This window comes from Pleurodeles waltl, chromosome 8 (genome assembly GCF_031143425.1).
Source record: "Pleurodeles waltl isolate 20211129_DDA chromosome 8, aPleWal1.hap1.20221129, whole genome shotgun sequence".
NCBI classification, from domain to species: Eukaryota; Metazoa; Chordata; class Amphibia; order Caudata; family Salamandridae; genus Pleurodeles; species Pleurodeles waltl.
The window spans coordinates 1,542,889,687-1,542,913,514 of NC_090447.1; the positions used below are offsets into that span (position 1 = coordinate 1,542,889,687).

At 46.5% G+C, this 23,828-nt stretch overlaps 1 protein-coding gene across 1 annotated transcript in view; it reads left to right on the forward strand.

Annotated features, from left to right (window-relative positions):
* GDAP2 (ganglioside induced differentiation associated protein 2) overlaps positions 1-23,828 on the forward strand; it is a 146,062-nt gene that overhangs the window by 44,571 nt on the left and 77,663 nt on the right. Inside the window, exon 4 of the mRNA XM_069203590.1 lies at positions 3,939-4,015. Within this exon, the coding sequence (XP_069059691.1) occupies positions 3,939-4,015 (77 nt within the window). The remainder of the gene's footprint in view (positions 1-3,938; positions 4,016-23,828) is intronic.

The following is a 23,828-nucleotide window of genomic DNA, read 5'->3' on the forward strand; positions in this document are numbered from 1 at the left end:
CCCAAACGCAAGACTGCACATGAGGCCCTTACAACAATGCCTAGCATCACAGTGGTCTCAAGCACAGGGTCACCTTCTAGATCTGGTGTTAATAGACCGCCAAACTTACCTCTCGCTTCTGTGGTGGAACAACATAAATTTAAACAAGGGGCGGCCTTTCCAAGACCCAGTGCCACAATACGTAATAACAACAGATGCTTCCATGACAGGGTGGGGAGCACACCTCGATCAACACAGCATACAAGGACAATGGAACGTACATCAAACAAAACTGCATATCAATCACCTAGAACTTCTTGCAGTTTTTCAAGCACTAAAAGCTTTCCAACCAATAATAGTTCACAAATACATTCTCGTCAAAACAGACAACATGACAACAATGTATTATCTAAACAAGCAGGGAGGGACGCACTCCACGCAGTTAAGCCTGTTAGCACAAAAAATTTGGCATTGGGCAATTCACAACCAAATTCGCCTAATTGCACAGTTTATACCAGGGATACAAAATCAACTCGCAGACAATCTCTCTCGAGATCACCAACAGGTCCACGAATGGGAAGTTCACCCCCAAATACTGAACACTTATTTCAAACTCTGGGGAACACCTCAGATAGACTTGTTTGCAACAAGGGAGAACGCAAAATGCCAAAACTTCGCATCCAGATACCCACACAAACAATCCCAAGGCAATGCCCTATGGATGAACTGGTCAGGGATATTTGCTTACGCTTTTCCTCCTCTCCCTCTCCTTCCTTACCTGGTAAACAAACTCAGTCAAAGCAAACTCAAACTCATATTGATAGCACCAACTTGGGCAAGGCAACCCTGGTACACAACGCTGCTAGACCTATCAGTGGTACCCTGCATCAAATTGCCCAACAGGCCAGATCTGTTGACACAGCACAACCAAAAGATCAGACACCCAGATCCAGCATCGCTGAATCTAGCAATCTGGCTCCTGAAATCCTAGAATTCGGGCACTTACAACTTACCCAAGAATGTATGGAAGTCATAAAACAAGCAAGAAGGCCATCCACCAGGCACTGCTATGCAAGTAAATGGAAGAGGTTTGTTTGCTACTGCCATATTAATCAAATACAACCATTACACACAACTCCAGAACATGTAGTGGGTTACTTGCTTCACTTACAAAAATCTAACCTAGCTTTCTCTTCCATTAAGATTCACCTTGCAGCAATATCTGCATACCTGCAGACTACCTATTCAACTTCCCTATATAAAATACCAGTCATTAAAGCATTCATGGAGGGCCTTAGGAGAATTATACCACCAAGAACACTACCTGTTCCTTCATGGAACCTAAATGTTGTCCTAACTAGACTTATGGGTCCACCTTTTGAACCCATGCACTCCTGCGACATACAGTTCCTAACCTGGAAGGTGGCATTTCTCATCGCCATTACTTCCCTGAGAAGAGTAAGCGAAATTCAGGCGTTTACTATACAGGAACCTTTTATACAACTACACAAAAATAAAGTCGTCCTAAGGACCAATCCTAAATTTTTGCCAAAGGTTATTTCACCGTTCCATCTAAATCAAACAGTGGAACTTCCGGTGTTCTTTCCACAGCCAGATACCGTAGCTGAAAGGGCACTACATACATTAGATGTCAAAAGAGCATTAATGTATTACATTGACAGAACAAAGAACATCAGAAAGACTAAACAACTCTTTATTGCATTTCAAAAACCTCATGCAGGAAACCCAATTTCAAAACAAGGTATAGCCAGATGGATAGTTAAATGCATCCAAATCTGCTACCTTAAAGCTAAACGACAGCTGCCCATTACACCAAGGGCACACTCAACCAGAAAGAAAGGTGCTACCATGGCCTTTCTAGGAAACATCCCAATGCAAGAAATATGTAAGGCAGCCACATGGTCTACGCCTCACACATTCACCAAGCACTACTGTGTAGACGTGTTATCCGCACAACAAGCCACAGTAGGTCAAGCTGTATTAAGGACATTATTTCAGACTACTTCCACTCCTACAGGCTGATCCACCGCTTATGGGGAAATAACTGCTTACTAGTCTATTGCAGAACATGCGTATCTACAGCGACAGATGCCATCGAACTGAAAATGTCACTTACCCAGTGTACATCTGTTCGTGGCATCAGTCGCAGTAGATTCGCATGTGCCCACCCGCCTCCCCGGGAGCCTGTAGCAGTTTGGAAGTTACCTTCAATTATTTATATATGTATCATCTCAACCTTAAATAAGTGCATACTTAGTCACTCCATTGCATGGGCACTATTACTACAATTCAACTCCTACCTCACCCTCTGCGGGGAAAAACAATCGAGGATGGAGTCGACGCCCATGCGCAATGGAGACAAAAGGAGGAGTCACTCGGTCCCGTGACTCGAAAGACTTCTTCGAAGAAAAACAACTTGTAACACTCCGGCCCAACACCAGATGGCGAGCTATTGCAGAACATGCGAATCTACTGCGACTGATGCCACGAACAGATGTACACTGGGTAAGTGACATTTTCATTTTGTAACACTGTGTGGGTCTTTCATGTGTGTGAGTGCTGTGTGACTTTAGTTGTATTGCATAAGCTTTGCATGTGTCCTAGATAAGCCTTGGCTGCTCATCCACAGCTACCTCTAGAGAGCCTGGCTTCCTAGACACTGACTACACCTCACTAATAGGGGATACCTGGGCCTATTATAAGGTGATAACACCAGGCCAGCTTCCTTCTGGGTTCCCTCTCTATTTCAAACCCCCTCTCTCTCAGTGAACTCTTCCATGCACAGGTTCCCTTTGTTTCAACCCCCCTCTCTCCCAGTGGACTCTTCCATGCACAGGTTCCCTCTGTTCAAACCCCCTCTCTCTCAATGGACTCTTCCATGCACAGGTTTCCACTCCCTCTGAGGACTCTTGCATGGACAAGTTCCCTCTCTCTCTTAAACCCAGTCCCAGAAAGAGTTTATTCCGCACAAGTGATGTTTTCAAGTGCAGTTGGTGTTGTTCTGTTCAGTAGATTTTGCTGCAATTGAGAGCAAAATATAACATGGGAATGTCACCTGCTCACCCCCCAAAAGTAAGTTTCCTTAATAACATTTCAGTTCCTTGAGCAGTCGGTGTCTGAATTCAAACAACGAAATGTCATTGCCAGATTTGGGGCACGTTTGTTGAAGGTTTAGATTTTGGCGGGTGGTCCAGGCCCTTATGACCGACAGAGCCTGACAGGGTCTCAGGCTCAGCACTAAAGGCAGGAAGAGGGGACCAGTGACTTCATCAAATCACTCGTTAGAGGCCACTCGGTGTGCCCCACTATAGGCATAAGGGGAGCCATTGCCCTCCCCCTTCACGTGCTCACTTGTATCTGGAGAAGGAATACAGAGTACATACATGTACCGTGTGCACCTAAGGAAAAACACTTAAACCCAGGTCAGGCCACCAAACCATGGTAGTGGGCCTGAACCCCTTACGCCCCAAGGGGCAAGCTGTCGGTGCAAACCTCTCTGACCGTGGTTCTACTATCATCTATATCTCTAAAGTGGTGGCAGCCGACTACATTTCACAGGACATTGAGTTTAAAACATTGATTCCAGTATCTACTTATCCAGAGCTCTGTGTTGCCGCTTCTTTCCAGCCCACCTTCAATATCAGCCCCAACTCTGGTTTATCTATCCACTCAAATGTCTGAGTACAAACCTCAGGGAAACTCCTTCCTTAGGACAGCTGGGGCATCGGTGGGAAGTTGTATTCAGTTCGGCTCCAGTGATGTACCATAGTCTGCTGTTGGCTCATGCGTGGCCTCCATTTGAATGGTTATCCAGTTATGACCCTCCCATCTCCCTGGCTATTTAAGATGGCTCAAAGTTAAGTGATGAAGAAACAGTTTGTGTTGAACTATTCACAGGTTCACCTTCACTCACTGATTCTCACCCTTGTTTCTTTCAGGGACTGTGCGAAGGTTCCTGGAGGTCCACGGTGGGTCCATTGAAAAGGTCGTCTTTGCTGTCACAGACCAAGAAGAGGTATTTCATGTGGCATTTTCTGTGTTTTCGGGGACTGTTGGTGTCCATCATTCTAGCCATCAGCTCGTTTTCTTGCCCTCTCGAGACTGCGTTATTCCTCTGTCCCTTGGTTGTTTGTGTCCGGTCTGCACCATGCAACCGAGAGAATCATTTCTGGGATCTCATGCCCTGTGACCACTCATACATTGTTGACTTCATATAATCTGGAACTGGTATGTATTTGGATTTACATGCCCTTTGTCCTCGTGGTTAGGAGTATGGATCTGATTATGAGTTCAGAAGGCGGTTTTGACTGTCTGCCGAACTTCTGATGGGGAATTAGCTGCCATATTGGCTAATTACCTGCCGGGCCCATTAAGAGTTTCCCGATAGGTCAGCAGGTGGAAACCTGAGTTTTGGCCTTCTGACCTAGCGGGAAACACCCTACAACATTGTCTCCGGCTCATATTCGAGCCGGTGGCAATGCTGTAGAATACAGGATGCACAGGACCCTTGCAACATTTCAATGGTGCTGGCCTGGGGGGGAGGGGCCTGCACTGCCCATGCCAAGTGCATGAGCAGTGCAGGAGCCCCCCTGGTGCCCCCTGCACCCGTACTCTGCCAGCCTTTTGATGGCGGTGCCTGACGGATTAGGACCGCCACCTACCACAAGACCTCCGGGATCCCTGATCCTAGCAGTGTTGGCGGTCCCGCCACAGCCCGACTGCCAGAGTTGAAATATGGCGCTCGGACCTCTACATTGGTGGCAGTCCAACCTCCATCCGCAAGTCAGACTCGTAATGAGGGCGTGCGTGCGTGCGTGTGTGTGTGTGTGTGTGTGTGTGTGTGTGTGCATGCGTGTGTGTGTGTGGGTTTGTATGTGTGTGGATGTGTTTGTATACGTATATATGTTCGATGGCATGTGTAGCTGCAAATACACATGCTATGCATATATCGACATCAAGTGTTGGGCTCGGAGTGTTACAAGTTGTTTTTCTTCGAAGAAGTCTTTTTTTGAGTCATAGGATCGAGTTACTCCTCTCGGTGATAGTGCACATGGGCATCGACTCCTTTGTTAGATTGTTTTCTTTCTGCCGTCTGGTTTGGACGTGTTCCGTCTTGCTCTGGGATTTTCGATTCAAAAATTCTCTAATCTTTCAACCTTTTTCTCATACCGTCGGTATTGTTTCGAACGCTGTTTCCTTCTGCACTCGATCCAATAGTACTGTCAGGATCAAATAAATGCCCTTTTGGGTGCCTGCGGCCTCTTAGAGCCTGTTTCCAACACCTTCACCCTCACACTCCCACACTTCCTCACAAGAAGAAGAAAGGGGTGACTCTAGCTACTCCATAGATCCATGGGATATGTGCGATTCAGATCCGGTCCCATCCAGCGATCCGGATATGTATCCCAACAGACCATCTCCACCGGAGGATAGTACAGCATACAACCAGGTTATCTCCAGAGCAGCTGCATACCATAGAGTGCAAATGCATGCCGAACCTTTAGAAGAGGACTTCCTTTTCAGTACCCTGTCCTTAACTCAGAAGCAGTACCAGTGTCTACCAAGCTTCCTGGAATGCTTAAACACGTAGACAATATTTTCAAAGAGCCAGTTAAAGCTAGAGTTCGAACACCAAGAATTTACAAAAAATATAAGCCTGCACCAACAGACCCAATTTACATTTCACAGCAATTACTGCCAGATTCTGTTGTGGTCCGCACAGCCAGGAAGCGCACCAATAGTCCGTCTTCACGGGATACACTCCCTCACCCCCCTTGACAAGGAAAGCTGTAAATTTGATGCAGCGGGGAAAAGGGTAGCAACACAAGCAGCCAACCAGTGGTGTATTGCCAATTCCGAGGCCCTGTTAGCAAGATTCGACAGGGCACATTGGGATGAGATGCAGGAACTCTTGCAATATTTCCATAAAGAACACCAAAAAAGGGCACAGCAAATTGTAGAGGATGGTCAGGTCATCACAAATTATCAAATTAGGTCTGCTTTAGCTACAGCTGACACTGCAGCTAGAGGAATTAATACCAGTATTATCATTAGGTGACATGCGTAATTGAGGTCCTCCAGTTTGAAACCTGAAATAAAGCAGGCAGTCCTTAATATGCCATTTAATAAAGAACAGCTTTTTAGACCAGAGGTGGACACAACTATAGAAAAACCTAAAGATTCAGACACAGCAAAAGCCATGTGAGCCCTTTATACCACACCATTTTGGGGTTCCTTTCGAAAATCACAAATTAGGGCAAGATTTAAAACTCAAACTACAGAGGTTTCGCAAGGACAGCAGTATTACACAAGGGGTCATTCAGAGGCTCTTGCAGAGGACAACATTTCAGGTCCAGAGGTAAATCCCCAGCCTCAAAGGGTGTGTCAACATCCATAAAACAATGACTTCCCAGACATACCACAGCACCATACATCTCCTGTGGGGCGAAGACTACAATTCCATTTTCACTGGCAACAAATAACCACAGATCAATGGGTGCTCTCAAGTATCCGCAGCGGTTATTGCCTAGAGCTCATCTCTACTCCACCAAACATTCCACCTCATTCTCACACTCTCTTGATAACAGACTATTCTACAACAGGAGGTGCAATCTCTACTACTCAGAGGCAATAGAAGTAGTTCCCATCTCACAGCAAGAAACAAGAGTATATTCCCTATACTTCCTTAAACCCAAAAAGGGTGTTACTCCGACCCATTCTCGATCTCAGGCCTCTAAATCTATGTATCCTGTCAGAGCATTTTCACATGGTCACTCTACAGAATGTCATTTCCTTGCTACAAAAACAAGACTACATGAAAGTGTTAGACCTAAAGGACGCTTACTTCCACATTCCTCACTGCAAGTATCTGAGGTTCGTAATAGCTATCAAATCAAGGTACTACCCTTTGGGGGTAACACAGCCCCAAGAGTGTTAAAAAAATGTCTGGCTGTAGTCGCAGCATACCTCAGAAGGCAACACATACATGTATTCCCTTCTCTAGATGACTGGTTAATAAAATCCAGCACCATTCCAAACTGCCAAAAATACACACAATACACAATAGATACCCGACACACATTAGGGTTCACACTCTATTTCCAGAACTCTCACCTTCAGCCAGCGCAAATTCAACCTTATCTAAGAGCAATTCTGAATACTCAGTCAGCATTAGCTTCCCCAAATCCTCAACGGAAACAAGCATTTCTCTCCCTTATGTCCCAGTTACAGGTCAATCAAACGTACACAATAAGGTTCATCTTGAAGCTATTGGGAATGACGGCATCATGCATAGCAATAGTGTCCAATGCACGTCTGAACATGAGACCCCTCCAACAGTGTCTCTCGCAACAGTGGTCTGCGGCACAGGGTCAGCTTCACGATCTAGTGTTGTTAGACCCCCAGACTTACAAATCTCGGCCATGGTGGAATCACACCAACATATCAAAAGGGCGGCCATTTCAAGACCCAGAGCCACAGACCCTAATCACAACTAATGCATCAGTGATAGGATGGGGAGCCGACCTCAACAACCTCGCCGTACAAGGGGAATGGGACTCAATCCAGCAAACTTACCACATAAACCACTTGGAATTCCTGCCAGTGTTCTTAGCCATCAAAGCATTCCAACCACAGATCATACATAAAATAGTCTTAATAAGGACAGACAACATGACAACAATGTAATATCTGAAAAAACAGGGGGGGGGGCCACTCATCCCAATTGTCCCTTCTAGCACAAACAGTATGGAAATGGGCAAATGACATTCACCTGCTAGCAAAATACATGCCAGGGATACACAACCAGCTAGCAGACCTTCTAAGCAGGGCGCAGCAACAAATACACGAATGGGAGATTCACCCACAGGTAATTCAATATTACTTTCAAATGTGGGGAACACCCAACATAGACCTTTTCGCAACAAGTGAAAATGCAAAATGCCAAAGCTTCGCGTCCAGATACCCACACCCTCAATCCTCTATGGATCAACTGGTCAGGGATAGTTGCTTACGCTTTTCCCCCTCTCCCGTGAATTCCATTTCTGGTCAACAAGATGCGTCACACTTCCCTCACCATGACACTCATAGCTCCCACGTGGGCACGTCAACACTGGCACACAACACTGTTGGATCTGTCAGAGTATCACATCACAAGCTCCCAAACAGACCAGACCTGTTAACCCAGAACAGAGGTCAAATCAGGCATCCCAGTCCCAGTGTGCTCAACTTGGCGATTTGGCTCCTGAGCTGTTAGAATTTTAACACCTACAGCTTCCATTAGAATGTGTGGACGATATAAAACAAGCAGGTAAACCTATAACCAGGCAGTGCTATGCAAACAAATGGAAGCATTTTGTATAATACTGTCAACCTAAAAATATTGATCCACTTAAAGCATCAGTGCAGGATATCGTGTGTTATTTGCTTCATTTACAAAAAGCAAATCTTGCCTATTCATCTGTTAAATTTCATTTAACAGCAATATCAGCTTACCTACAAAACACACAACATACCTCTCTGTTTAGAATTCCTGTCATAAAAGCATTTATGGAAGGACTTAAACGAGTTATTCCACCTAGAGTACCACCAGCTCCTGCCTGGAATCTCAATATTGTACTCACAAGACATATGAGTCCATCATTTGAGCCTATGCATTCTTGCGCAATTCAGTTTCTCACATGGAAGGTTGCTTTCTTGGTAGCAATTATTTCCTTAAGAAGAGTAAGGGAAAATCAAGCATTTACTTTAGAAGAATCCTTCTTCAAAGTACAAAAACACGAGGTGGTACTTCAGACAAATCCACATTTTTTACCTAAACTGGTTTCACCCTTTCGTATTAATCAGTCAGTCGAATTACCAGTCTTCTTTCCACAGCCAGACTCAGTTGCTAAAAGAGCTCTCCACACTCTTGAGCTCTAATTTATCAGTAGACAGAACTAAAGACTTTAGAAAAACTAAACAACTTTTTGTTGCTTTCCAGCAACCTCATAAAGGTAATCCTATTTCCAAGGGTTAGCTAGATGGATTGTAAATGTATTCAAACTTGCTATCTCAAAGCTAAAAGGCAGTTATTAGTAACTCCAAAAGCACATTCCACTAGAAAGAGTGCTTCAGTGGCATTCTTAGGAAATATACCAGTGACAGACATATGCAAAGCAGCCACATGGTCCACACCACACACATTTACTAAACACTATTGTGTGGATGTGTTATCTGGACAACAAGCAAATGTTGGTCAAGCAGTGCTTAAAACACGATTTCAAACTATTTCAACTCCTACACGCTAACCACCGCTTACTTAGGAGAGGGACTGCTTTTCAGTCTATGCACAACAGACATGCCATTGAACGGAAAATGTCACTTACCGAGTGTACACCTGTTCATGGCATGTAGTGCTGCGGATTCACATGCACCCTCCCTCCTCCCCAGAAACCTGTAACCCTAGAAATACAAATATGGATTTCCCTTTTTTCTCCTAAACTACTGAACACATTTTCACCAAATAAAATAAGACTTATCTGCGGGCCAAAAGCTACCTTTTTGCCAAATATGGTGTAATTCTGTCCAGTGTGTTTGGGCTGCTGGCATGACTAAATAGTATATAGGAATTAACATGGGAAATGCCCTTTTTTATATCCCTCCCCCCCTTATTTTTCTCAGCCCCTGCTTGACAGACCACCGCAAAGCTTTCCATGCACAAGGTTCTAGAGAACACTTAAAAAAAACAAATTGTGAAGATTCATCCAACTTTACCAAAGATATAGGCAAGTTGAAACTAGGTCCCAGGTATAATTACCAGCTGGCGACTGCCAGTAGGATGATTATATATATATATATATATATATATATATATATGTGTATATAAATATATATGTATATGTTCGATGGCATGTGTAGCTGCAGATACACATGCTGTGCATATCCCGCCATCTAGTGTTGGGCTCGGAGTGTTACAAGTTGTTTTTCTTCGAAGAAGTCTTTTCGAGTCACGAGATCGAGGGACTCCTCCCATTTCGGCTCCATTGCGCATGGGCGTCGACTCCATCTTAGATTGTTTTCTTTCCGCCATCGGGTTCGGACGTGTTCCTCTACGCTCCGTGTTTCAGTTCGGAAGATTAGTTAGATATCGGAAAAACTTGACGGTATTGTTTGCGTCCGGTATCGGGCTAGTTAACACAGATCGACACCAAATTTTTAAGAGCTCCAGTGGCCCTTCGGGGTTTCAGTTCCCCGGCGGGGCCTGGTCGGCCCGACCATGTGCGTCGACAAGACTAATGGAACGGACCCCATTCCGCTTCTGCCCCAAATGCCACAACAAGTATCCTTACACAGATCAACATTTGGTCTGTAACTTGTGTTTGTCTCCAGAACACAAAGAGGATACTTGTGAGGCCTGTCGAGCGCTTCGATCGTGAAAACGCTGAGGGACCGGAGAGCCAGAAGACTTCAAATGGCGTCGGCGCCGTCAGGACACCAAGAATTGGAGGAAGAGGAAACCTTATCCATCGCTGATTCGGACTCGGACGAGGCCGAAACAGAACATACGCCGAAAACCGTGAGTAAAACCGCCCCAGCCAAAACTCACGGAAAATTCATCAGAGCCCAGGGGATGCCACCGCCGGCAGGCCATGGTTTAACCCAAAAACTCGGTGACAGTCCATCGGCACCGAAAAAGGGCTCGCATGTGTCGAAGTCATCCGACTCCGGTCAAGATACCGGCACAGAAAAGACTCGTCCCCGAGACACCGAGGCAGAACAATCTCGGCATCGAGATACCAGCACCAAAACTACTTGGCACCGAGATATCGGAACACTGAAACACAAAAAAGTGGCTTCGGAGACGAAAAGGATGGTGGAAAAGGTTTGATCCCGAAACATCCGGCTTCGGAGCCGAAAACTAGTTCATACACGGAAGAGCAAGGGCTTGCCACACAAATGCAAAGCCATAGATTCGGACAGGAACTAGAGGCCGGGGAGCCAGATTATAAACAGAGAAGGCTCCATATCCAAAAGGAGACAGGGAAGATGAGAACTCTCCCTCCTATAAGGATGAAAAGGAAACTGGCTTTCCAAGAGAAAGATAAACCACCACAGGCAAAGGTGGCAAGACAAGTAACTCCGCCACCATCACCTCAACGCTCACCGCAATCATCACCAGTTGCTAGCCCACTGATGGTGCAGTCTCCAACACACACAAGCATGAGCCAAGATGACCCAGATGCATGGGATCTTTATGATGCGCCTGTGTCAGATAACAGTCCTGACTGCTACCCAGCGAGACCATCACCACCTGAGGACAGTACTGCTTACACGCAGGTGGTGTCCAGAGCAGCTGCCTTTCACAACGTCACACTGCACGCTGAACCAATCGAGGATGACTTTTTATTTCATACTCTGTCGTCCACACATAGTCAGTACCAGAGTCTTCCAATGCTACCAGGAATGTTAAAGCACGCAAAGGAAATATTTCAGGAACCCGTGAAAGGCAGGGCCATCACACCTAGGGTGGAGAAAACGTACAAGCCTCCACCAACAGACCCTATGTACATTACGCAGCAACTGACTCCGGACTCTGTAGTTGTTGGCGCAGCACGGAAAAGGGCGAATTCACACACCTCCGGGGATGCACCACCACTCGATAAAGAAAGCCGCAAGTCCGACACAGCAGGAAAAAGAGTGGCAGCACAAGCAGCCAATCAATGGCGCATTGCGAATTCACAGGCTTTGCTGTCAAGATATGACAAAGCCCACTGGGACGAAATGCAACACTTAATTGAACATCTACCCAAAGAGTTCCAAAAGTGTGCTCAACAAGTGGTGTAAGAGGGCCAAAGTATCTCAAATAACCAGATACAGTCGGCAATGGATGCAGCAGACACAGCCGCAAGAACTGTAAATACAGCGGTAACAATTCGGAGACACGCATGGCTACGCGCCTCCAGATTCAAGCCGGAAATTTAACAAGCGGTGCTGAATATGCCCTTTAACGGACAGCAGTTGTTTGGGCCGGAAGTGGACACTGCTCTCAAAATTGAAGAAGGATACAAATACGGCCAAAGCCATGGGCGCGCTCTACTCCCCACAGAGCAGAGGCACTTTTAGGAAAACACCATTTAGAGGGGGGTTTCGGGCTCAAACAACAGAACCCTCAACCTCACAAACCAGACCCACATACCAGAGCCAGTATCAGAGAGGAGGCTTTCGGGGACAGTATAGAGGGGGACAGTTCCCTAAGACTAAAGGGAAGTTCCAAAGTACCAAGGCCCCTCAAAACAAACAGTGACTTCAGTGTCACAAATCCCCAACACATAACACCAGTGGGGGGGGAGACTAACAGATTTTTACCAAAAATGGAAGGAAATAACAACAGACTTGTGGGTCCTAGCCATTATCCAACATGGTTATTGCATAGAATTCCTACAGTTACCACCAAAGGTGCCACCAAAAACACACAACATGTCCAAACAACACATGGGTCTATTACAGATAGAAGTCCAAGCATTGTTACAAAAAGAGGCAATAGAACTAGTACCCAGTCATCAAAAAGGGACAGGGGTTTACTCCCTGCACTTTCTCATACCCAAAAAGGACAAAACTCTAAGACCTATATTAGATCTCAGAATACTAAATCTTTACATCAAATCAGATCACTTTCACATGGTAACACTTCAAGACGTAATTCCCCTACTCAAACAACAAGTATACATGACGACATTCGATCTCAAAGATGCGTACTTCCATATACCCATACATCCTTCACACAGGAAATACTTAGGTTTGTATTCCAAGGAGTACATTACCAGTTCAAAGTGTTACCATTCGGGATAACAACAGCACCAAGGGTATTTACAAAATGCCTTGCAGTAGTAGCAGCACATATCAGAAGAGAACACATACACGTATTCCCATATCTAGACGATTGGTTCATCAAAACCAACACCCAGAAACAGTGTCTTCATCACACAAAATACGTCAGAAACCCTTGACAAAATCACACTTAGTTGTGTCAAATACAACAATACTTAGGAGCAACAATCAACATAACAAAAGGGATTGCCACTCCAAGTCCACAAAGGGTACAAGCATTCCAAACCGTACTACAAAGCATGCACCCAAACCAAAAGTATCAAGTAAAATTGGTGATGAAACTGCTAGGCATGATGTCCTCATGCATAGCCATTGTCCCAAATGCAATATTACACATGCAGCCCTTACAACAGTGTCTAGCAACACAATGGACACAAGCACAGGGTCAACTTCAAGATCTAGTGTTGATAGACCGCCAAACACACACCTCGCTTCAATGGTGGAATCCTATAAATTTAAATTAAGGGCGGCCATTCCAAGACCCAGTGCCTCAATACGTAATCACAACAGATGCTTCCCTGGTAGGATGGGGAGCACATCTCAACCAACACAGCATCCAGGGACAAGGGGATATTCAGCAGAAACAACTTCACATAAATTAGCTAGAATTACTAGCAGTGTTTCTAGCGTTGAAAGCATTTCAACCGATAATAACACACAAACACATTCTTGTCAAGACAGACAACATGACAACAATGTACTACTTAAACAAACAGGGAGGCACAGAAGATTTGGCATTGGGCCAATCACAATCACATTCACCTAATAGCGCAATACATCCCAGGAATTCAAAACTAATTGGCAGACAATCTCAGTCGAGATCACCAACAGATACACGAATGGGAGATTCATCCACAAATACTGCAAACCTACTTCCAAAAGTGGGGAACACCGCAAATAGACCTATTCGCAACAAAAGAAAATGCAAAATGCCAAAACGTCGCATCCAGGTACCCACAGCCTCACTCCAAAGGCAATGCGTTATGGATGAGTTAGTCAGGGATATTTGCTTACGCTTTTTCCCCTCTCCCACTCCTTCCGTATCTTGTAAACAAATTGAGTCAAAACAAACTCAAACTAATACTAATAGCACCAACTTGGGTACGACAACCTTGGTACACAACATTACTAGACCTGTCAGTAGTACCTCATATCAAACTACCAAACAGACCAGATCTGTTAACTCAACACAAACATCAGATCAGACACCCGAGTCCAGCATCACTCATTCTAGCGATCTAGCTCCTGAAGTCTTAGAATTCGGACACCTAGACCTTACACAAGAATGTATGGAGGTCATCAAACAAGCTAGAAAACCTACTACAAGACATTGCTACGCAAATAAATGGAAACGATTTGTTTATTACTGTCAAAATAATCAAATTCGACCATTACACATGTCCGCAAAAGACATTGTAAGCTACTTACTACACTTACAAAAATGGAACTTGGCTTTTTCGTCCATTAAAATACATCTCACAGCAATTTCAGCATATCTGCAAATTACACATTCAACTTCACTATTTAGAATCCCAGTCATAAAAGCATTTATGGAGAGTCTAAAAAGAATCATTCCAACAAGAACACCACCAGTTCCTTCGTGGAACCTCAATATTGTATTAACACGACTCATGGGACCACCATTCGAACCCATGCACTCTTGTGAAATGCAATACTTAACCTGGAAAGTAGCCTTTCTAATAGCTATCACATCTCTCAGAAGAGTGAGTGAAATACAGGCCTTTACCATACAAGAAACCTTTTTTACAAATACACAAACATAAAGTGGTTCTTCGCACAAATCCAAAGGTTTTGCCAAAAGTGATATCACTGTTCCACTTAAACCAAACTGTGGAACTCCCAGTGTTCTTTCCACAACCAGACACTATAGCTGAAAGAGCATTACATATATTAGACATAAAAAGAGCTCTAATGTACTACATTGATAGAACTAAACAGCTTCGCAAAACAAAACAATTGTTTGTAGCTTACCAAAAACCGCATACAGGGAATCCAATATCCAAACAAGGCATTGCCAGATGGATAGTTAAGTGTATTCAAACCTGTTACATAAAAGCAAAGAGACAGCTGCCTATTACACCAAAGGCACACTCCACTAGAAAGAAGGGTGCCACCATGGCCTTTCTAGGAAACATACCAATAACTGAAATCTGTAAGGCAGCCACATGGTCTACGCCTCACACATTCACCAAGCACTACTGTGTAGATGTGCTAACGGCTCAACAAGCCACAGTAGGTCAAGCAGTACTACGAACATTGTTTCAAACAACTTCAACTCCTACAGGCTGAACCACCGCTTTTGGGGAGATAACTGCTTACTAGTCTATGCACAGCATGTGTATCTGCAGCTACACATGCCATCGAACTGAAAATGTCTCTTACCCAGTGTACATCTGTTCGTGGCATGAGACGCTGCAGATTCACATGCGCCCACCCGCCTCCCTGGAAGCCTGTGGCCGTTTTAAGTTGACTGTAATTAAACTTGTACATTTGAAATATAACGCTTTTAAGCACATTATTTACATACATACTTACTCCATTGCATGGGCATTATTACTATATACACAACTCCTACCTCACCCTCTGCGGGGAAAACCATCTAAGATGGAGTTGACGCCCATGCGCAATGGAGTCGAAATGGGAGGAGTCCCTCTATCTCGTGACTCGAAAAGACTTCTTCGAAGAAAAACAACTTGTAACACTCCGAGCCCAACACTAGATGGCGGGATATACACCGCATGTGAATCTGCAGCGTCTCATGGCACGAACAGATGTACACTGGGTAAGTGAAATTTTCCATATATATATATATATATATATATATATGAATGATCGGTGGCATGTGTAGCTGCAAATACACATGCTGTGCATTATCCTGCCATCTAGTGTTGGGCTCGGAGTGTTACACGTTTTTTCTTCGAAGAAGTCTTTTCGAGTCACGAGATCGAGGGACTCCTCCCATTTCAGCTCCATTGCGCATGGGCGTCGACTCCATCTTAGAATGTTTTCTTTCCGCCATCGGGTTCGGACGTGTTCCTCTTCGCTTCGTATTTCGAATCGGGAAAGTTAGCTAAATTTCGAAAATTAGACTGTATTGTTCTCGTTCGGTACCGGGTTAGTGTTTTTGTATCTGCACCGACAGCAGGAGCGCTCCGGCGGCCCTTCAGGGCTTCCGTTCTTCAGCGGGCCTGGTCGGCCCGACCACATCCATCGTCGAAGACTAATGGACTGGACCCCCTTCCGCTTCTGTCGAAGTGCCATTCGAAGTATCCCTATACAGACCAGCACCTGCTCTGTAATCTGTGTTTATCACCAGAACACAGGGAGGATACTTGCGAGGCTTGTCGAGCGTTTTGATAGATAACAGTCCGGATTGTTATCCAACAAAGCCGTCACCTCCAGAGGACAGTAATGCATATACAAATCTTCAGAGTATTTTTAGTACTAGTGTGCCACTCACTTCTGCTGCTGTCTAGAAAGTTTCGGGGTGATTCGTCAAGCTGGGGCCAAGAAAAAGGGGGTGTCCCAAAAAGCTTTTTCCCCATGCAATTTCCATAGGGATTTTTAGACACACTACAGCCCGAAGTGCTGGACAGAATTACGCCAAATTTGGCAGAAAATTAGCTCTTGGTCCAGAAAACGTGCTTTTTAGTTTTAGCCTGCACTTGCGCATTTGCGCTTGCGAAATGTTGCTTTGAGCCCGCGCATCACTTACCGATGCTTACCATTGGGTAGGTCCAACATCACTCTTTCTTTACCTCTTATTGGTCAGCCCGTCATCTGGTTTTGCTCTGCAGGTCTTCCTGCTCTGCTTCCTGTTAATGCCGTGAAGCGTAGCCAAAGTACAGCTTCCTGTTACTCAGCATTGGCTGGTGACCAGTATCCTTCCCCTGGCTACGCAGCCTGAAGGTACTTTTTTTTCTTTCTTATTTGACGTCTACCACGCTGGCTATTTTGGAACGGTTAGTATCTCTGAAATAAAGGGTGGATGTTAGAGATGGTACATTATGATGCACGCATCCCAAGTATCATCTCGTAATAATGGCAGTCGCTGTCTTGAATTTGGAATCATTGCGAAGTAATGTTTATTTTGCTTCAGGGGATCTTTGCCGCTGCCGTTACTGATCAACAATAGAGCAATGCTGCAAGATGTCAGCCACAATTAAAATTATCTGTCAAACATGCAGGCATGCCCCTGTTGATTACTTCCTGGTTGAAGAGATAACCTTGGCGGTTAGTTCTCTTCTATCATGGCGATTCTTCTGAGATTGAGTTGCTGTAAGGAAATGCCTTCCTTGGCATGGTTACCCCCTGACATTTTGCCTTTTGTTGATACCAATTATGATTGAAAATGTGCTGGGACCCTGCTAACCAGGCCCCAGCACCAGTGTTCTTTCCCTAAACTGTACCTTTGTTCCCACAATTGGCACAGCCCTGGCACACAGATACGTCACTTGTAAATGGTACCCTTGGTACCAAGGGCCCTGATGCCAGGGAAGGTCTCTAAGGGCTGCAGCATGTGTTTGCCACCCTGGGAACCCCTCACTCAGCACAGACACACTGCTTGCCAGCTTGTGTGTGGTAGTGGGGAGAAAATTACTAAGTCGACATGGCACTCCCCTCAGGGTGCCATGCCAGCCTCTCACTGCCTGTGGCATAGGTAAGTCACCCCTCTAGCAGGCCTTACAGCCCTAAGGCAGGGTGCACTATACCACAGGTGAGGGCATAGTTGCATGAGCACTATGCCCCTACAGTGTCTAAGCCAAATCTTAGACATTGTAAGTGCAGGGTAGCCATAAGAGTATATGGTCTGGAAATCTGTCAAATACCAACTCCACAGCACCATAATGGCTACACTGAAATCTGGGAAGTCTGGTATCAAACTTCTCAGCACAATAAATGCACACTGATGCCAGTGTGGAATGTATTGTAAAATTCACCCAGAGGGCATCTTAGAGATGCCCCCTGAATACCAGTCCAACTCCTAGTGCTAGGCTGACCAGTTTCTGCCAGCCTGCCACATCCAGATGGGTTTCTGGCCACATGGGGAGAGTGCCTTTGTCACTCTGTGGCCAGGAACAAAGCCTGTACTGGGTGGAGGTGCTTCTCACCCCCCCCTGCAGGAACTGTAACACCTGGCGGTGAGACTCAAAGGCTCACCCCCTTTGTTTCAGCACCACAGGGCACTCCAGCTAGTGGAGTTGCCCGACCCCTCCGCCCACTGCCCCCTCCGGCCACGGCCCCACTTTTGGCGGCAAGGCCGGAGGAAATAATTAGAAAAACAAGGAGTCACTGGCCAGTCAGGACAGCCCCTAAGGTGTCCTGAGCTGAGGTAACCCCTGCCTTTAGAAATCCTCCATCTTGAGTTTGGAGGATTCCCCCAATAGGATTAGCGATGTGCCCCCCTCCCCTCAGGGAAGAGGCACATAGAGGGTGTAGCCACCCTCTAGGGCAGTAGCCATTGGTTAGTGCCCTCCAGACCTAAACACACCCCTATATTTAGTATTTAGGGGCGACCTTGAAACCAGGAAATCAGATTCCTGCAACCTGAAGAAAAGAGGACTGCTGACCTGAAAGTCCTGCAGAGACGATGGAGACACCAACTGACTTGGCCCCAGCCCTACCGGCCTGTATGCAGACTGCAAGAACCTGCACAGTGACGCATCCGACGGGGACCAGCGACCTCTGAGGACTCAGAGGACTGCCCTGCACCTAAAGCACCAAGAAACTCCAGAGAACAGCAGAACTGTTGAGAAACTGCAACAACTTTGCAACTTTAAATCAACTTGTAAAAGAACTCTCACTTCCTGCCAGAAGCGTGAGACTTCACACTCTGCACCCGACGCCCCCGGCTCGAGTCCAGGACAACCAACACCGCAGAGAGGTCTCCTAGGTGACTCCAGTGACTTGGACACCCTGAGTCGACCTCCCTGCACCCCCACAGCGATGTCTGCAGAGAGGATCCAGAGGCTCCCCCTGACCGCGACTGCCTCGTAACAAGGGAACCCGACGCCTGGACTAAACACTGCACCCGCAGCCCCCACGACCAAGGGGAACCACCTAACTGTGTAGGAGTGACCAGCAGGCGGCCCTCATCTCAGCGCAGTCGGTGGCTAGCCCGAGAAGACCCTCTGTGCCCTGCCTGCATCGCCTAAGTGACCCCCGGGTCCCTCCATTGATTTGTATAGCAAACATGACTCCTACTTTGCCTACTGCACCCGGCAGCCACTGTGCCGCTGATGGTGTGTTTTGTGGGCTTGTGTGTGTGTCTCAGTGCTCTCCAAAACCTCCCCTGGTCTGCTCCCCAAGGATGCAGGTACTTACCTGTGAGCAGATCACGACCGGAGCACCCATGTTCCCCATAGGCGCGTATGTGTTTTGGGCCCTCCTTTGACCTCTGCACCTGACCGACCCTGTGTTGCTGGTGCTGTGGCTTTGGGATTGCCTTCAACCCCCAACGGTGTGCTGCCTATGCCCAGGAGACTGACTGTGTAAGTGCTTTAATTACCTGAGAAACCCAACCAAACTTACCTCCCCCAGGAACTGTTAATTTTTGCAGTGTCCACTGTTAAAATAGCTTATTGCCATTTTAACCAAAACTGTGTGTACTACTGTTTTAAATACTTACCTGTGTGAAGTACCTTGCATTTCATGTACTTACCTCAAATCTTGAATCGTGTGGTTCTAAAATAAGAAAAATATATTTTTCTGTACAAAAAACCTATTGGCCTGGAGTTAAGTTTTTGAGTGTGTGTTCCTCATTTATTGCCTGTGTGTGTACAACAAATGCTTAACACTACCCTCTGATAAGCCTACTGCTCGACCACACTATCACAAAATAGAGCATTAGAATTATCTCATTTTGCCACTATCAACCTCTAAGGGGACCCCTTGGACTCTGTGCCCACTATCTCTCACTTTGAAATAGTATTTACAGAGCCAACTTACTACAGTTGCTCCAAGGGTGTTAAAGGTCAGTGACTCATGTTTAAGCATATTTGTGAAATAGACTTTGCATATGGTCACAAGGTGTAGGTGCAGGAACTGCCAAAGTCTGTTAACGGTCAACCCAAGTTGGTGAACCCCAGGGTTGTTCCCATCAGCACTGTAACTCTACCTCAAGCAAAGTTGTTTGTTTTTTTTATTTGTATTTATTGGATTTTTTTAAAAACATGCAGTGACCACAACAGGTATAACATTAAAATCTACGCATCCATGATTAATGTCCATTTGCCCCATTCCCATTGCCCCTGCAGGTACATAATGTGTTCAGCATTGCTGTGGTATCCCTCCTCTGTGCCGCGTTCACTCCCTTGGAACAGTACACGGTATCTGCTGCGCTGTGTCCAATGAATCACTTTCCTGTTCCCGGAAAGGGGCCCCGAATGTCCATGGGCGGTTACACCAAGGGAGGAGTTCACCACAGGTGCCTGTTTGGAGGCTGCAGTATGTCATATCTTTTATCCTCTCCCCCAGTGTCGGTAAAGAGCCTGCATCCCAGCGCATGACCATAAACGCCCACCGCTAGGAGTGTGGGATTCCCTAGAATACATTTAGCCACCACATACTGGCTGGATCTATACATATTTCTTGCAGTCTGATGACCACTTGTTCTTTTAACGCAGATGAGCACTCCCCTAGCACGAGATGTGAAGCTAGCCGAACATATGGACCCCGGCATCTTTCACTGTATTTCATCTGTGTTTCCTGGAGGACTGCCACATGTGTTGTGTGTCGGTACAAATCTACAACCACTTTGCAAATATTCCTATTATCATTAAGGCTGCGAACATTCCAAGTGAGTAATCGCAGCGGAATCGATTTTGCATGAGATTTCCTGTAGGAGTGTTGGACGTTAGACATATAATGTCCTGTATACCTTCACAGGTCTGTAGGTACACATGTGTACTATATCATAGGTCACCTGTCAGCTAGGATTGCGCCTTAACTTACCCCTATAACCTTCCCACCATGCTGCGCCAACCCCAATTTGCACAGTTGTTCTCACCCCACACCTCTTGCAATACCCGGTCTCCACAACAAACAACATAAAAGTGTTGCACACTCGGGGGCCTATAAATCCAAGCGTTTCATCTTACATACATCCATATCTCTCTTATTCTAAATATATATACGTCCAGGGTATAGGTCCCTTTAGATAAGGTCAAGGTCAAGCGTTTAGGGTCCGCAGTCTTGTCCTGCATGTTTCGCTCGAGGGGGCCCCTTGGATATTGCATTCCATTCCATCTCTATGTGGTTCCCCTACCGCAGCACAGAGTCACTTAACAGTCTAGTGTGTTGTAGTTTGGCCAACTACTGAAACTTTGTCTATCTGGTTTGGCAACATGAGACCTCTCTTCCTACGGACCCAGCTTGGAGCCTACAGGGCCCCCTGGTAATGCGGCGCCTCCACTTACCGCAGTACCAGCGTCGATCAGGACTCCCTTGTAACCCTGGTATCATTCCATATCATCTATGTCTTCCAGTACGTCATCATCTCCAACCACCTGCGTCTTCCGCCGCTTTCCTTTGGCTTCCCTTTTGGCAATAAACTGCTGAAGTTTCTGTGGGTGAGTGAAGACCAGAGTCTTTCCGCCTATTATCACTCTTAAACGCGCTTGGTATAGCATATGGTATTCCAATTTCATATCTCTAAGCTTCCGTTTGCCCTGCAGGAACTGTCACCTCGCCTCCTGAACTTGCTGTCTGAAATCTGGGAAGAGCAATACTGTGGTACCTTGATATCGCAACTCCCCTAAGTCGCGGGACCTCCGGAGCACCACATCCCTGTACCTGTAATTGAGGAGTCTCGCTATAATGGGGCGCAGGGGGGTGTAGGAAAGTACCATCTTGCCTGGCATGTTACCCCCATTTTTCACTGTATATATGTTGTTTTAGTTGTATGTGTCACTGGGACCCTGTTCTCCAGGGCCCCAGTGCTAATAAGTGTGCCTGACTGTGTTACCTGTGTAGTGACTAACTGTCTCACCGAGGCTCTGCTAATCAGAACCTCAGTGGTTATGCTCTCTCATTTCTTTCAAATTGTCACTAACAGGCTAGTGACCAATTTTACCAATTTACATTGGCTTACTGGGACACCCATATAATTCCCTAGTATATGGTACTGAGGTACCCAGGGTATTGGGGTTCCAGGAGATCCCTATGGGCTGCAGCATTTCTTTTGCCACCCATAGGGAGCTCTGACAATTCTTACACAGGCCTGAAACTGCAGCCTGAGTGAAATAACGTCCGCGTTATTTCACAGCCATTTTACACTGCACTTAAGTAACTTATAAGTCACCTATATGTCTAACCTTTACCTGGTAAAGGTTAGGTGCAAAGTTACTTAGTGTGAGGGCACCCTGGCACTAGCCAAGGTGCCCCCACATTGTTCAGGGCCAATTCCCTGGACTTTGTGAGTGCGGGGACACCATTACACGCATGCACTACATATAGGTCACTACCTATATGTAGCTTCACAATGGTAACTCCGAATATGGCCATGTAACATGTCTAACATCATGGAATTGCCCCCTCTATGCAATCCTGGCATTGTTGGCACAATTCCATGATCCCTGTGGTCTGTAGCACAGACCCTGGTACTGCCAAACTGCCTTTCCTGGGGTTTCACTGCAGCTGCTGCTGCTGCCAACCCCCTCAGACAGGTTTCTGCCCCCATGGGGTCAAGCCAGGCTTCTCCCAGGATGGCAGAACAAAGGACTTCCTCTGGGAGAGGGTGTTACACCCTCTCCCTTTGGAAAATGGTGTGAAGGCAGGGTAGGGGTAGCCTCCCCCAGCCTCTGGAAATGCTTTCTTGGGCACAGATGTGCCCAATTCTGCATAAGCCAGTCTACACCGGTTCAGGGGACCCCTTAGCCCTGCTGTGGCGCAAAACTGGACAAAGGAAAGGGGAGTGACCCCTCCCCTGACCTGCACCTCCCCTGGGAGGTGTCCAGAGCTCCTCCAGTGTGCTCCAGACCTCTGCCATCTTGAAAACAGAGGTGCTGCTGGCACACTGGACTGCTCTGAGTGGCCAGTGCCACCACGTGACGTCAGAGACTCCTTCTGATAGGCTCCTTCAGGTGTTGCTAGCCTATCCTCTCTCCTAGGTAGCCAAACCCTCTTTTCTGGCTATTTAGGGTCTCTGTCTCTGGGGAAACTTTAGATAACGAATGCAAGAGCTCATCAGAGTTCCTCTGCCTCTCTCTCTACACCTTCTGCCAAGGAATCGACTGCTGACCGCGCTGGAAGCCTGCAAAACTGCAACATAGTAGCAAAGACGACTACTGCAATTCTGTAACGCTGATCCTGCCGCCTTCTCGACTGTTTTCCTGGTGGTGCATGCTGTGGGGGTAGTCTGCCTCCTCTCTGCACTAGAAGCTCCGAAGAAATCTCCTGTGGGTCGACGGAATCTTCCCCCTGCAACCACAGGCACCAAAAAGCTGCATTACCGGTCCCTTGGATCTCCTCTCAGCACGACGAGCGAGGTCCCTTGAATCCAGCAACTCTGTCCAAGTGACTCCCACAGTCCAGTGACTCTTCAGTCCAAGTTTGGTGGAGGTAAGTCCTTGCCTCCCCACACCAGACTGCATTGTTGGTAACCGTGACTTTTGCAGCTACTCCGGCCCCTGTGCACTTATGGCGGAAATCCTTTGTGCACAGCCAAGCCTGGGTCCACGGCACTCTAACCTGCATTGCACGACTTTCTAAGTTGGTCTCCGGTGACGTGGGACTCCTTTGTGTAACTTCGGGTGAGCACCGTTTCACGCATCCTCGTAGTGCCTGTTTCTGGCACTTCTCCGGGTGCTACCTGCTGCTGAGAGGGCTCCTTGTCTTGCTCGACGTCCCCTCTACCTCTTGGTCCAATTTGCGACCTCCTGGTCCCTCCTGGGCCACAGCAGCATCCAAAAACGCTAACCGCACGATTTGCAGCTAGCAAG